General features: G+C 50.9%; 3 protein-coding genes across 3 annotated transcripts in view; 2 read left to right on the top strand and 1 right to left on the bottom strand.

The window, feature by feature from the left end:
* LOC125950273 (transmembrane and coiled-coil domains protein 2) overlaps window positions 1-12,343 on the top strand; it is a 300,863-nt gene that overhangs the window by 4,074 nt on the left and 284,446 nt on the right. The window lies entirely within an intron of this gene.
* LOC125950300 (uncharacterized) lies at window positions 3,469-5,266 on the top strand. The gene is made up of 3 exons (XM_049678165.1): window positions 3,469-3,647; window positions 3,767-3,957; window positions 4,536-5,266. Exons 1-3 carry the CDS (start codon window positions 3,528-3,530, stop codon window positions 5,137-5,139), a joined length of 915 nt encoding a protein of 304 aa, XP_049534122.1. The 5' UTR covers window positions 3,469-3,527; the 3' UTR covers window positions 5,140-5,266.
* Window positions 7,334-8,481, bottom strand: LOC125959196 (uncharacterized). The gene is made up of 3 exons (XM_049692007.1): window positions 8,076-8,481; window positions 7,804-7,993; window positions 7,334-7,688 (listed from the first exon to the last, which is right to left on the bottom strand). Exons 1-3 carry the CDS (start codon window positions 8,479-8,481, stop codon window positions 7,334-7,336), a joined length of 951 nt encoding a protein of 316 aa, XP_049547964.1.

Genomic DNA, 12,343 nt, shown 5'->3' on the forward strand with positions numbered 1-12,343 from the left:
TTATTTCTAGGAAACATATGCAACGCAATCCCGCAGTAAAGGGTGCCTCATCGTCATGCTGTACAACCCATTTACAGCCAGGTCTCTCTTGTTTTTTTTTTAATACAACGAAAAAACGTTACAACGAAGAAACGTTAACGAAAAATGAGCTCACGTGCCCGCTTTCCAGGCGAACCCCGTTCCCCGTGCGCTTCTACAAATCTCGATCGAACGGTATCGAAAGCACCGAAGACAGGAAAAAAAAAAACATAATCAAAGCATTAATTCAGGACGTGATGCATCGCAAAGCAAACTGAGCGGACCCGCGACCCACGGAGCAAGCGGAGCAAGAAAACAATCGATCCCGGGGGGTGGGCAAATGACGCGAATGATGACTCCTTAACCCGTATTCGCTCGACGATTTATGAGATGATGTTTTTTTTTTCGTTTCACTCGGTTGCCTCCAGTTGCCTTCTGCCTTCCCTTCGGCTTGACTTTCGTTATCAGATCGTCGGGGTCCTCGTGAAACGCACCGGAAGAAACACGATTCCAGCAGCCCTTCATTATCCGGGAATCGTATTTCCTTGTTTCCGCTTACACCGATATTGAATATCGCCGGTTCGTCGGTTCGCCGGTTGCCGAACCTTTCATATTCATCTTCTTCCTGGGCTCCTGGGGCATTGGGTCGAGCGGCTCGCGGCCCGCATCGGGAACCACAAAACCCTCGCCCGATACGCATCGCCGGATAAATGACGACGACCGTCGGCGACCGCTAAATCAATCAGTCGAAAAGCTCGCTCCCTCGGATTCCTTCACAGCGCAGCAGCAGCTTCGTTTGCTGCTTGGGTGCCTCTTGAGCGTAGTCCTTGTTTGCCCTTTTTATTGGCTGCAGCATCAACTTCCAGCGTGCTGCGCTCGGGTGGTTGACTCTTTTCCCTTCTTTGGTTTTCCTTTCTATCGCTTGCTCGTTAAGGAAGGAAGCTCAAACCATTTTCCTCGGCCCCGGCCCCGGCCCCTGCCCAACGCAAACTCCTCCCCCGTCTCGAGTGATCAGTCGATGGGCGATGATTGAACGGTTAGGGTGCTGATGCTCTGTGCTGCGCGTTGAGACGCGAAAGGGAACATTGGACATGCCCAGCAACATTCTGCAAAGTGCGTCGTTTCCTCCGCTGCTACGTAAATTATCACTCTCCCTTGGCCATCGCACGACCATCATCATCATCATCATCGCCATCGCCATCGCCATCACCATCGTCCTGCACGCCCTTTGTTCGAACGCAATCCGGGGCCGATCGCCTCGATTGCCACCCTCAGGGTGCAACAGCAACAACATCATCGCAACATAGCGAGCATAAAAATCGTGATTTATCAATGAAAGCGCTGCTCTGCGCCCTTTTCTGTCTTGGAGACTGGAGGACCGGTTTTAGGATGGTGGCGCTGCTGGTGCTCCTCCACCTCCTCCTCCTCCTCGCGGTGTACCAAGTGAACCTCGCGATCGGATACGCCGGGAATGTGTGTTGGCCACTCGAGTACCGTTTTCCCAGCAATGGCGACGACGCTGAGCTTGGCGAAGGGAGGGAGACGATGTCGCAGATAAAAAGAATCGTTAAGCATCGCCACCACTTCTTCATCTTCATCTTTTACTGAAGCGCTTTTACGAAGGGTGGTGTGGAAAGGAGGTTTGTCGCACAATGTTTGTCACCCCCTACGGCCCCGCAGGGTGTAGCTCACGGGGTCGCTACAGGATGACAAAAACGAAAAAAAAAAAGGAACCGGGATGGAATCTTATCCCCTTTTTCCTGAGCCGTTTTCTCTGGCCGGTTTTCAGCGACCATAACATAACAACCGAGCAAACCGCGCGGCACATAAATGAGTGATGAGTGCGGTACGTTGGGGTTGGAATTCCTGTGGTTCGATCAAGCTATTCCAGTCGCGGGCGCAATGATAAGGTACGGTCCGATGGACGTCCTTCGTGGAAGAGAAGTGGCAGGGACTCGCCACCTATTTTATGCTGGCCATAAAAAAGCACCCAAGCAAGCAGTATGCTTCGAGTGTCCTCTAGATCCGAAGTGGCGGAGAGTTCCTTTGACGTACTTACTTGCGAATATTTGTGACAAATCACGAGCAGCAGCGTATCCAGCAGCTTTGTAATAATCTAGAAGCTTTGTAACGTCATGCCAATCCCTTCATGGTCCTTCCGAGTGCCATTCAAAGATGGCCAATAAATTCCCGGGGGGTAAAAAAAAAAAAATACCCCCGAAGAATGACCGCTCCACTATGATAACTTGAGCTTTTTCACCCAGGATCACCCGGAGAAAAAATAACATAAAATTTCATCCCCCATCAGGGGATGGGATCGACCGTTGCCATTTTCCACGACGAGCGATAGCCGCAGGGCGAAGAGTGAAAAGCGTTTTCACTTGGCAAAAAGGAGTTTAATCGATGCTTACCGGATGGTTCGCCACATTGGAAAACCACTTCCCTCCGTGACTACGAGCGTGTGTGTGTGTATAGCACCAATTGAGCCGGTTTAGTGTGGCTCGGTGCATGGTAGAGACCAGCAAATCGCACCAACGACCACTACCACCAGCAATCCACCGGATGTGGCCAGTGGAAAGTGGTTTGACGCAACTCGTTGCCTAGGATAGGAACAAGGGTGGAGGGAGCATGGGGGGTGCTGGTCGTTGCCACCGGTTGGGTTGGGTTGGGCTTGTCGTAGGGCTCTGGGGTCTCATCTGCGTCTGCGAAAGGAAAACACATGAAGCAAAATTTTCTAAACCAGTTCCCGTAGTTGGGTGCCGGGGCGGCGACGCTGGCGTTTCCCAGAATGTTTTCCCACTCGCCATCCCAATGCATCCCAGCAGGCAGCGAACGAGGACGAGACGAGACGAGACGAGACGAGCCGTTGGCTCTATGGTTGCTGCGATTGCAATTGCAATCGTACTCCGCGCGCGCGTGTCTCCCAACACAAACATCATGCCGTGGCCGTAGCACTCCAATCATGATGAGGCCAACGACAACAACTACCGCCGCCGCCACCACCGCCTCTTCACCTCGCCGGATAGGGAGGGAATGGAGCTTTTTCCTGTCGCTCATTTAACCTACATCCGGCCCTTGGCCATGGCCCTGCTGCTGCTGCTGCTGCTGCGAACGCCCGACGGTGGCATCCCACGGCACACGGCAAAAACCGGTAACCGACCATCCCAGCGGCATCCCCGGTCGGCCGGTTTGCAGGACCGTGCAAGTGCATACGAATGATGCTGGGTACCGAGCATCCCGGCATCGGCTCCGGGGCTCTTATAAATACGTCGCACCGGAGGTGTGGCGTAGTTTTGCTTCGACACCGTCAAGAACAAGATGCAAGACCAGCAGTGATACGGAACCACCGCCACACAGAAAGGAAGGTCGTATAAAGTTCGTGAAAAGTTGCGGTTGTGCGTGAATCTGCCCGAGAGACTCCTTCTCCTTGTTCTTGTCGCTGCATTTTCTCTGTGCCCGTTGGTTTGGTTTGTGAAATTTCGGTAGCAGCTTTGCCGAGGTTTTACGGAATGGCGTTCGCGCGATTAGTGCCGCTCAGTTGCAGCGTGCTGGTGGTGATGGTGATGGTGATAGTAGTGCTTGTCGATGCTAATCCAGCCGTGGACAGTGGTAGTGTCGTGAATCATCTGGTGAGCAACCACCGGTTCCGTTGTGGTGTCCTGGCTATCCTGCCTGCCTGCTAATCAAATGTCATGTTTCGTTTCGCACGTTTCGTCTCATTGTTTTCGTTTGCTGACCGATCCATCAGGAAGCGGATCATCACCACGGGACGCTCAGCAAGGCGGCCCTCGAGGATAGCTTCGTTCGAAAGCTGGGCAGCAAGTGTACGCAGAAGGACAACAGCTCGTGCGTGATGCTGAAGCTGGTCACCTACATGAACCGGATGCTGAAGAAATCCACCATCAGCCTGGGCGAGAGCGTGGATCTGCTGAAAACTCGGTAAGGCGGCAGTGAGGCGGAATGGTTGTGAACCGAACGCTGATGATGATGATCGGAGTAATTTTCCATCCAATTATGCTGGACCGGGCCGTGACCGGACCGTGTGAGTGGTGCGAGTGAGACGCTATTTTTAGAGCTTTTCAATGGGGACGAACATACCATTAGCCTCGAGTAAACCATTCCGGGCACGAAACCGGCTGGCATGCTCTGATCTGATCAGCTATTGTGCGTTTATGAAAAGGGATGTAATATGCTGCATTCCTCTCGGGATGGCCTCTCCATTAGTGCACTGATTGGATTCCGCTCGCTGGTAGCTAACATGCCAGCTCGGGCGAGGAAATTTTCATGCGCTCATTGTGGTCCGGGAGTTGCGTTGCCATGCGTTGCTTCCATTTTAACGTTACATTCCTCAACGAGTAATCAATCCGCTTCCTGGCTGCCCTGAAGCCATCATTTGTTATAATCCAATCTCTCTACAAACATGTAGTTCCGGCTAGCTTGCAAGAAGCTGCAATCGGCATATTATTTGGTTTATCTAGTGTATTTGCTACTAATAGACTTGTTGCTCTGTTTTGCAGAAGCGACGAGCAGCTGTCGACGGACTCGGATGAGGAGCTGGCGGTGCTGGCCCGTGCCTCGACCTCGGACGATCACAAGCTCAGTGTGATGGTGGCGGACAAAATCTGGCGCTTCATCCACAGCCGCAGCGTGAAGTGGCGTGCGGCGCGTGCTGCGGATGTTGTGGTCGCTTCCGGTGAGGGTGGCAAGCTGAACTTTGGCCTCTCGCTCGATACGCGTAAGTTGTTCGAGGAGGGCCGCGGTCGGCTGAAGCAGTACGCCCCGATTCTGGGTGCGGTCATCATGAAAGCCGTTCTAATCGGTGCGCTAGTGTTGAAGGGAGTGGCGCTGCTCGTTGGTAAGGCGCTACTCGTTTCCAAGCTCGCCCTGGTGCTGGCCAGCGTGCTCGGTATCAAGAAGCTGCTGCACAAGAAGTTCGTCACCTACGAGGTGATCGCTCATCCGCCCGAACCTCACCATCACATCGATACGTACAGTTCCGGGTGGGCTCGTGCCCTGGATGGGTTCGTTGAGTCGTTCTCGAACGAGCTAAACCGGCGGCTGATGCAGTCGGATCCTCATGAGATGGCCTACCAGCAGCAGCTGCAGCAGCCAGCGCTCTAGAGCCGCCAAAATGCCAAGATAAGGGTAGTAGTTGTAGTAGTAGTGCCTTCTAAGTACCTGTGTCGTGTCTATCGGTTAAAGACCCTTTCCACCTTCGCCAAATCTAACGCATCGAGAAACTCGGTCTGGGTAGCTTTTATTTTGAAAATAAAACTTATTTATTTTGTATTTATCACTAAACCCCGCCGCTGGGCGATCGTGCAACGCGTGCTATCGTTTCTTTGGCTTCACTTACACGGCTGTACAGGAATGCATGGCCTGCTGCCAGTAATGCTCGGTTTGACGTAAGTACTGTCGGTCATATTTCAACCATATTGATATTATTCCATTCCAGGTGCTTTACACAACCTTCGTTACCCTTATCTAGGCTTTAATTAACTTCTCTCGGGAACCTTATAGCTTGTTACGCTATTGTTACGCTTTCTTGAGTACACTTGCCCCATAAAATCACCTTATCAATAGAGCTTCTTCATACTAAATGAAGAATGGACTTGAAAGATGGACTTTATCCAAGGGTCCTACATTAAAAATGAGGCTGGATTGAAAGCTACGGACGTCCCATGAGACAAAAGATTATACGGTTCATGTGGCAGGGTGCAACATCCAGAACAAATCGTATAGCAAATAGCAAATAGCTACAGTTGCTCGCTACAGCCTTTGTTTATTTCATTCTGAGAGTCGTTTTCTGCATCACTTCCTAGACTTACTCATCTGTTGATTTGCCTTTGATCAGTATAACAGTTCCTAGATCAGAAAGAGTTCCTTTATAAAATATTCCTCACACAAAAGGGATACTCACTTGCAACACACCGTTCTACATATCATGGGTTCTACATAGTTACAAACAGCACAAAAACCTACAAAAGCCTCTAGTAGATGCCAAGGGAAGTATGTAGAACCCAGCAAGAATGTGCTGTGATCAATACGTAACCAGTAGAAGCGCCTACTAAGATATTGAACACTTGCGACGTGTATCTTCTCTGTTTCAACTTCAAAATCCCACAACGTACAGCGTTACGGATTGGCAGATGATTGGGATTTCCCAGCAGCAAATTCCAGGAGGACTCGCCCAAACTCACCTATGATGTGGATCCGGATGTGTGTTTGTGTGTGTGTGTGCTGGTGGAAGCCTTTCTTCTGGAACCTTCACTAGAGCCGCTAGCGCTCAACGCCTGACCAGTGAGCCCATTCGAGCGTCTGCATCCGTTGTCTGCATGATTGTTGTGGTGCCCCACTAGTAACCCTCCAGACGGGGATGCATCGACCAATTTAACGTCTCGTTGACGCTCAAACGTCCGCCCTTGTGGCTCCGTTCCAGCATCATGATCATCATCATCATCATCGTCATGTGCAACGCCCCATCCTGGCCAGTAGGCTAATTGATTCATAAACACTTTCCTCCCCCTCGGCTGATAGGGAAAGGGGGTTGGTTGGTTGGTTGGTTTCTCTTTTGCTCTTTTGAGTCACGCGATCTCGACTCCGGCGGCCCTCCGGGGAGGGAATTTGCAGCGGCACATTTGCATCATTCTGGTTCGCTGCTCGCTTCAATGCAGCCCCAAATAATGCTCGCACGGATGCACATTCCACGAAGAACACACGACCGGTTCGGTCTGCTGCTGCTGCTGCCGGTGCCAGTGCCAACGCCGGAGGCCCCGCAGAGTGGCTCAGTGGGTCAGCTGGTCGCTGGTTGTTCGATCTCTCTCTCCGAGGGAGTTACTTGCAAGCAAAGGAGGACATCCGCTTCGTACCGGGGGGATTGTTGGTTCTTTCGTTTTCACAAACACACACACACATGAAGGATACACCGTTTGGTTTACAGCTTTGGTTGTTTTGTTTTCGTCACAGATAATCAATAAATAAATAAATAATTTTATTTTCCTTCGGACACATTTTTCGCGGGGGTTGTGTTGGGTTCAAAATGGGGTTCAAAAAGTCCTAGCGCGGACATTGGCAAGCACACAGTAGGGCCTCACAGGGGCCAGCAGGAAGGTGGCAGAGACGTTTCGTTTCATTTGAGCAATGTCCGATGTCCGGTCAGCGACTGGTGGCGACCGGAAGACAAAGGGAAGAAACAAATAATACAACAGTCGGGACAAGGGAATTCCTTTCGCTCTCGCTATCTGGGAGGAGTTAGTGGGTGTTTGGTGGGTGGTGTTGACGTGGCAGGCTCACAGGTACTTGTCGGCACCTGGTGTTACTGCTGCTGCTGCTGGTGGAGAGCGGCGCTTGGGTAAAAGTCCTGCCGCTTGATCTTGGCGCCGGCACCGGCAGCGAAGTGATGACGGTCGTTACCGCTGGCCACCGAGACCGGTTGGGCGGGCGAGCTGGCCGATTTGTCCGAGGCAGCGCTGGCAGCATCGACGACGGCCGCGTTCACGTTGCTCGCTGCACCGAGTCCACCTTCGGCACCGTGCAGTCCGGCGGCACCGTGACCACCGAGTCCCATCGAGTACACGTCGTTGCTGGCACCTCCGAATCCGTGGTGGAAATCCATACCGTACGGCATCATGAACGGTTCCGGATGGTCAAAGTACGGTGGCGGCATGACCCTGCATTCCCGGGGAGAGAGCACGAGATGAAGAAGAATAGGTAAAAGGGTGTTAAGGGTGCGCAAAAGGGAAGCCGTGCTTCGAGTTTCTGCCGCTAGACGCTGCCGCTACTTACGCGACTGGTTCCATGAGCTTCTTGAACGTCATCATTGCTACGACAATTAGGGCAATTTTAGCGACCAAAAAGGCCTTAATCGCTAGCAGCTTCACACCGGCGATGGCAAGCGCATACCAACCGATCTGGCTGAAGACCAAGAATGCGGGCACGAAGAAGCGCATATGCTTGCGGGTCCTTCCACGGGCTCCTGCACCAAGGCAAAAAAGGAGGACAACGAATTAATCTGGAGCGCACATCCCTGTAGACGGACCATCGGCTCGGGCACTTACCATCGGCTTTTCGGAGGAGCGACACCTCGACAAAGTTCGGATAGTCGGCCGAACGCTCGACGTTGACGACCATCGGTCCGAGCGGCACCTGGAGGGCGTTGCTGCTGAGGAAATCGAGCGCACGGGAGGACGAGCGGCCATCTTCACCGGACAGTGGCCGATGCTCCACGGGCTGCACGCTGAACAGACCGAGATCGATCGAGCGGCGCTCCTTCAGCTTCTGCATCACATCCTTCGCCAACCCCGTCACGCAGGTCACATTGTTGACGCAGGACCAGCTCAGCTCACCAGCGCCTGCTGCGGCTGTGGCGGTGGCAGCATCGGAACGGGCGATGCGTACACTGGCCGCTTGGCCACCAGCGATCACACAGATCACCAGAATCGAGATCACTTTCTTGAAGGACATCATGGCGGCGGTTGTTGCTGCTGCGACTGCGACTGGATGCCGTTTACAGGACTTTCGGGGAGTGTTGCGGTGCTTTCCGGTGGGATCACGGGAGTGTACACACTGCACTGAACACACACACACACACGCACACGCACTCACCGGCCGCTGCTGCTGCTGCTGCTGCTGCTGCTTAAACCTCGCTCACGTCGGAACACGTCGGAGCACCTTATCCGATGTTATCACTAAACACTAAGAAGCCATAAAATGATGGATTTTGCGAGGCGCCAACGAGTTTTATTCACTTCACAGTTGCTGAGCAGCCACCAGACCCGGACCAGGCCAGGCCGTGGACCATCGGTACGGCCGCTAGCCAGCCATCCCCACCATCGCGATCCACGATCGGAGAATCCGAACCTCAGAGAGTAGTGCGATTCGGGCGATTTTCCACGGGCGGGAAAAGCGCTCCTTCGGTAGGGGGCGTGAAAGGACCGTGACCATCCGGCTGGCCGTCGTGGGCAGGTGGGCATTGGAAAATTCTTTTTCTCCCCGCAACCCGCAAGGAAAAGCGTCGAACCGCACGGACGGCCCGGAGGGAGGGCTGTTGCTGTTGGAAATTGGATTAATTAACAAGCGCAAGCGACACGCAAACAAACACTGCACACGCATCGCGATCGCCACCCCCTTTGCCACGCTTTTCCTCTTCTTCCTCCCCCCAAGAAGAAGCCCACGGGACGGGACTCAGAGGCGTCTGGTTCGTAGGCAGCCAACCAGCCAACCATCCAGCGAGAAAAAGTGTGCCAAACGCGCTGATGCTTCCTTCCCTTTTGCACGGGTTGTGGAGGGGGGGGGGGGGGAGGGGTGATAAGAAGGGATGGTGTGAGGCGGATGTGTGTGTGTGTGTGGGTGCGGGTGGGTTAAGGATTTTTCACTTTTCATTCGGCAAACAAGCGGTTAATGTTTCTTTGGGTTTTAGGGCCAACGCTTTGTGTGTGTGTGCACACATACACAGACACACACACATACACAACAACATATCGCGATGCAACGCGATCCCTGGGTGGGTGGGATGCACGCCTTCGCGACGCATGACTGGAGGGAAAAGTTTTCCACCAAAGGCCCACGAGCCCATCAACGCCGTCAGACTGTTCTTCCACCCACTCCACCTCCACTACCCCCCTTTCTCTTTGCGAGGGTGTGATGTTTTCACTGAAAGTTAACAAGCGCATAAGATGCGTTATCATTAGACGTTATCATCCGGGGCCGGGGATTTTTCGGTGCGCGATTCCGATGCGATTCCGATGCGATGTTTCACTTTCCATCATGGCGCGTGCTTTATGCTTATGCTAATGGACCCTTGAAGAGAGGGAGAGGGGAGAGAGGGTTCCGAGAGTGGCAGTTTACATCATAAGCCAACCCGCCCAGCGTGAAGTCGGTGATGACAGGGACATCTTTTATTGATGCTTATGCTCGCAACGTCATGATGATGGATGGAGTTTTCCGAAGCTGCCAAGTGCAACGCTTTGGCAGTTTGTCTTCGTGCTATCGCCGAACATCGTGTCATTTCTTGGAGTGCATTATTAGTGCATTAGTTGATGATGGATCCCGACACCTCCTCTGAGACGCTAAATGTCGATCAAAACCGATGGACGGTGGTTTGGCATTCCATGTTCCGAGTTTCCGAATTCTCCGAATCCAATACTCCACGATCCACGTGGCCACGCGATGAAGTCCGTTAAACCGCGGTGGCCGCGCGTTGGCGTTGGGATGTAGTAGTGCATGTATGCGCCGTGAAGGCTCCATCCTTTCGCTCCAGGTATCCGGTCACTGGCCATTCAGTTTACATTCGAGCGAGCGATTCGAGGAGCCCTACCCGGGGCCCTACTTTCCACTCGGTTCTGCGTCCTCCTCCGTCCTGCACCACCACCACCATCGACGAGCAATGGCCGCGAGCATAAAAGAAAATATCCAAATCAAACATATCCAACATAGCAAAACAGTCGGTACGCAAACATGGCTCGCCGTCACGCATGGTTAGCGTATACTGGGCAGGGGGCGCAACAACAACAACAACAACAACAACACCGGTGGACGGCGCAAAGGCGTTGAAACGGTCCGGATCCCAGGGACGGGATCAGGACGCGGTGGCTGCACGCTATGACGTTGCTCTCGGCACGGCACGGGATTCGCGGCGCGTTATTAGGGGCAAAAGAAACCAAAAGTAAACGAAACATTCCACAGAAAACGTGCAAACCGTCGATAATGTGCACGCCAGGCTCCAGGCTAGCAGCAGACCAGCAGTTGCTCCCGTTCCCGTTATGGATCCGGGCGTTATCAGTTTGCTTTTGCGGGCCCCCTAAAACCCAACCAAATAGATTGTAAAAAACACATTACACTCACCCCGCGGCTGTTGTAAAGAGTAAATATAATAATCAATTTTGTTGAAAACCTGAGCCCTGGGCCCTGAGTGCAGATTATCATGCGGTCCTGTGGCTGCATTATGCTACGATAGCTACCGTAAGCTGGCTTTTGAAGGGAAAAAAACACACACACCTGATTTTCGATAAAAGTATCTGGTTACCCTGGTTAGATGGTTCTGGTTCAGGTTAGATTATTGTGGTCTTTGAAAACGATATCACAAAGCCGCAAGCAGCAACGGTAATCACTTTCGAACATTAACATTTTGACCTGATAAATTGATTATCAAATCATGTATTTGATTCTACTGGAAAATGTTCCAGTTTTTCCACATATGAAACAATGTCATATTTATTCAAAATGGATTGCTATTCGGCTACATGTTGACGGTTTGCAAAGCACGCGCCCATAAAATAATAATTGTATGCTGGTGTATGTTATCTGTTCCAACAAAAGTTTCAATAATCTTTTTGTGACCCAAAAAGGTTTATCGGCCGAAGTATCTCTTTGGGGTAAAGTATAAACCATAGTTAATTAAAAAAGGGTTTCACTTGTTTAGCCTTTAAAACTCAAATAAACGTCGAATTATGATAGCTTTTCAGTGATAAGCATGTAATCACTATGAGCGTGCTTATATGATTGAGAGAAAACGAAAGATTATAGCTCCTGGAATTAGTCGATAGTATCAAGCCAGAAAGTTGCGATTAGGAATGATTTCATTACAAATGGGAATGTATCGTTTTAGAAGAAAAATCAATGTGTACATTTCTTAAGCAAATTAAGCATCTATTTAAGTATTTTAGATGATTTATTAAATACACACTACACCATCAATTGTTATCGTTCGTTCTGGGACTAAATGATTGCGAAGATATGTTTGTGAGATAAAGTTATATCAACATTTGCGTTATACAAACGGAACAGTGTTTAAGCACTAGGCAATAACATTTTATATCCTATTTGTGGCATTTTATTTTACATTGATAATAACTTTTCGCTGCTTGCATTTTGTTCTTTTTTAAAAAAATGCTTCGTCCTGAAATTTGCATACGTAATGTTCTCAAGATAACCTTACACACTTCTCCTTCCGCTTATCTCATGATAATGTAGAATAATAAAAGTATCTTCCTTCTTGCCTTTCTTCTGAATTTCCCTATCAAAAAGGAAAATCGTTTTTCCTCTTTATACTTTGAAGCTCCCCTTCAAAAAGCTTCCCTTTCCTTTCGCCTGTTGTGCTTGTTTTCAATGGTATACATTTAGGTGGATCGCGGGTGGTTGCTCGTTTTCTGTAAGGCGCTATTTCTTTTAATATTCTCTGCTTTTAAATTTTGAAAATCAACGTCGGTTTGTTTTAGTAGTAATGCCTGTTTTGCGAAAGGTGTCTAACAGTCCGAAACATACATGTCGGACAAAACTATTTGTACTTTACAGACGTTGGATTGTAAGGACCGCTGCAGGGAATTAA

The sequence above is a fragment of the Anopheles darlingi genome, chromosome 2 (genome assembly GCF_943734745.1).
Source record: "Anopheles darlingi chromosome 2, idAnoDarlMG_H_01, whole genome shotgun sequence".
Lineage (NCBI taxonomy): Eukaryota > Metazoa > Arthropoda > Insecta > Diptera > Culicidae > Anopheles > Anopheles darlingi.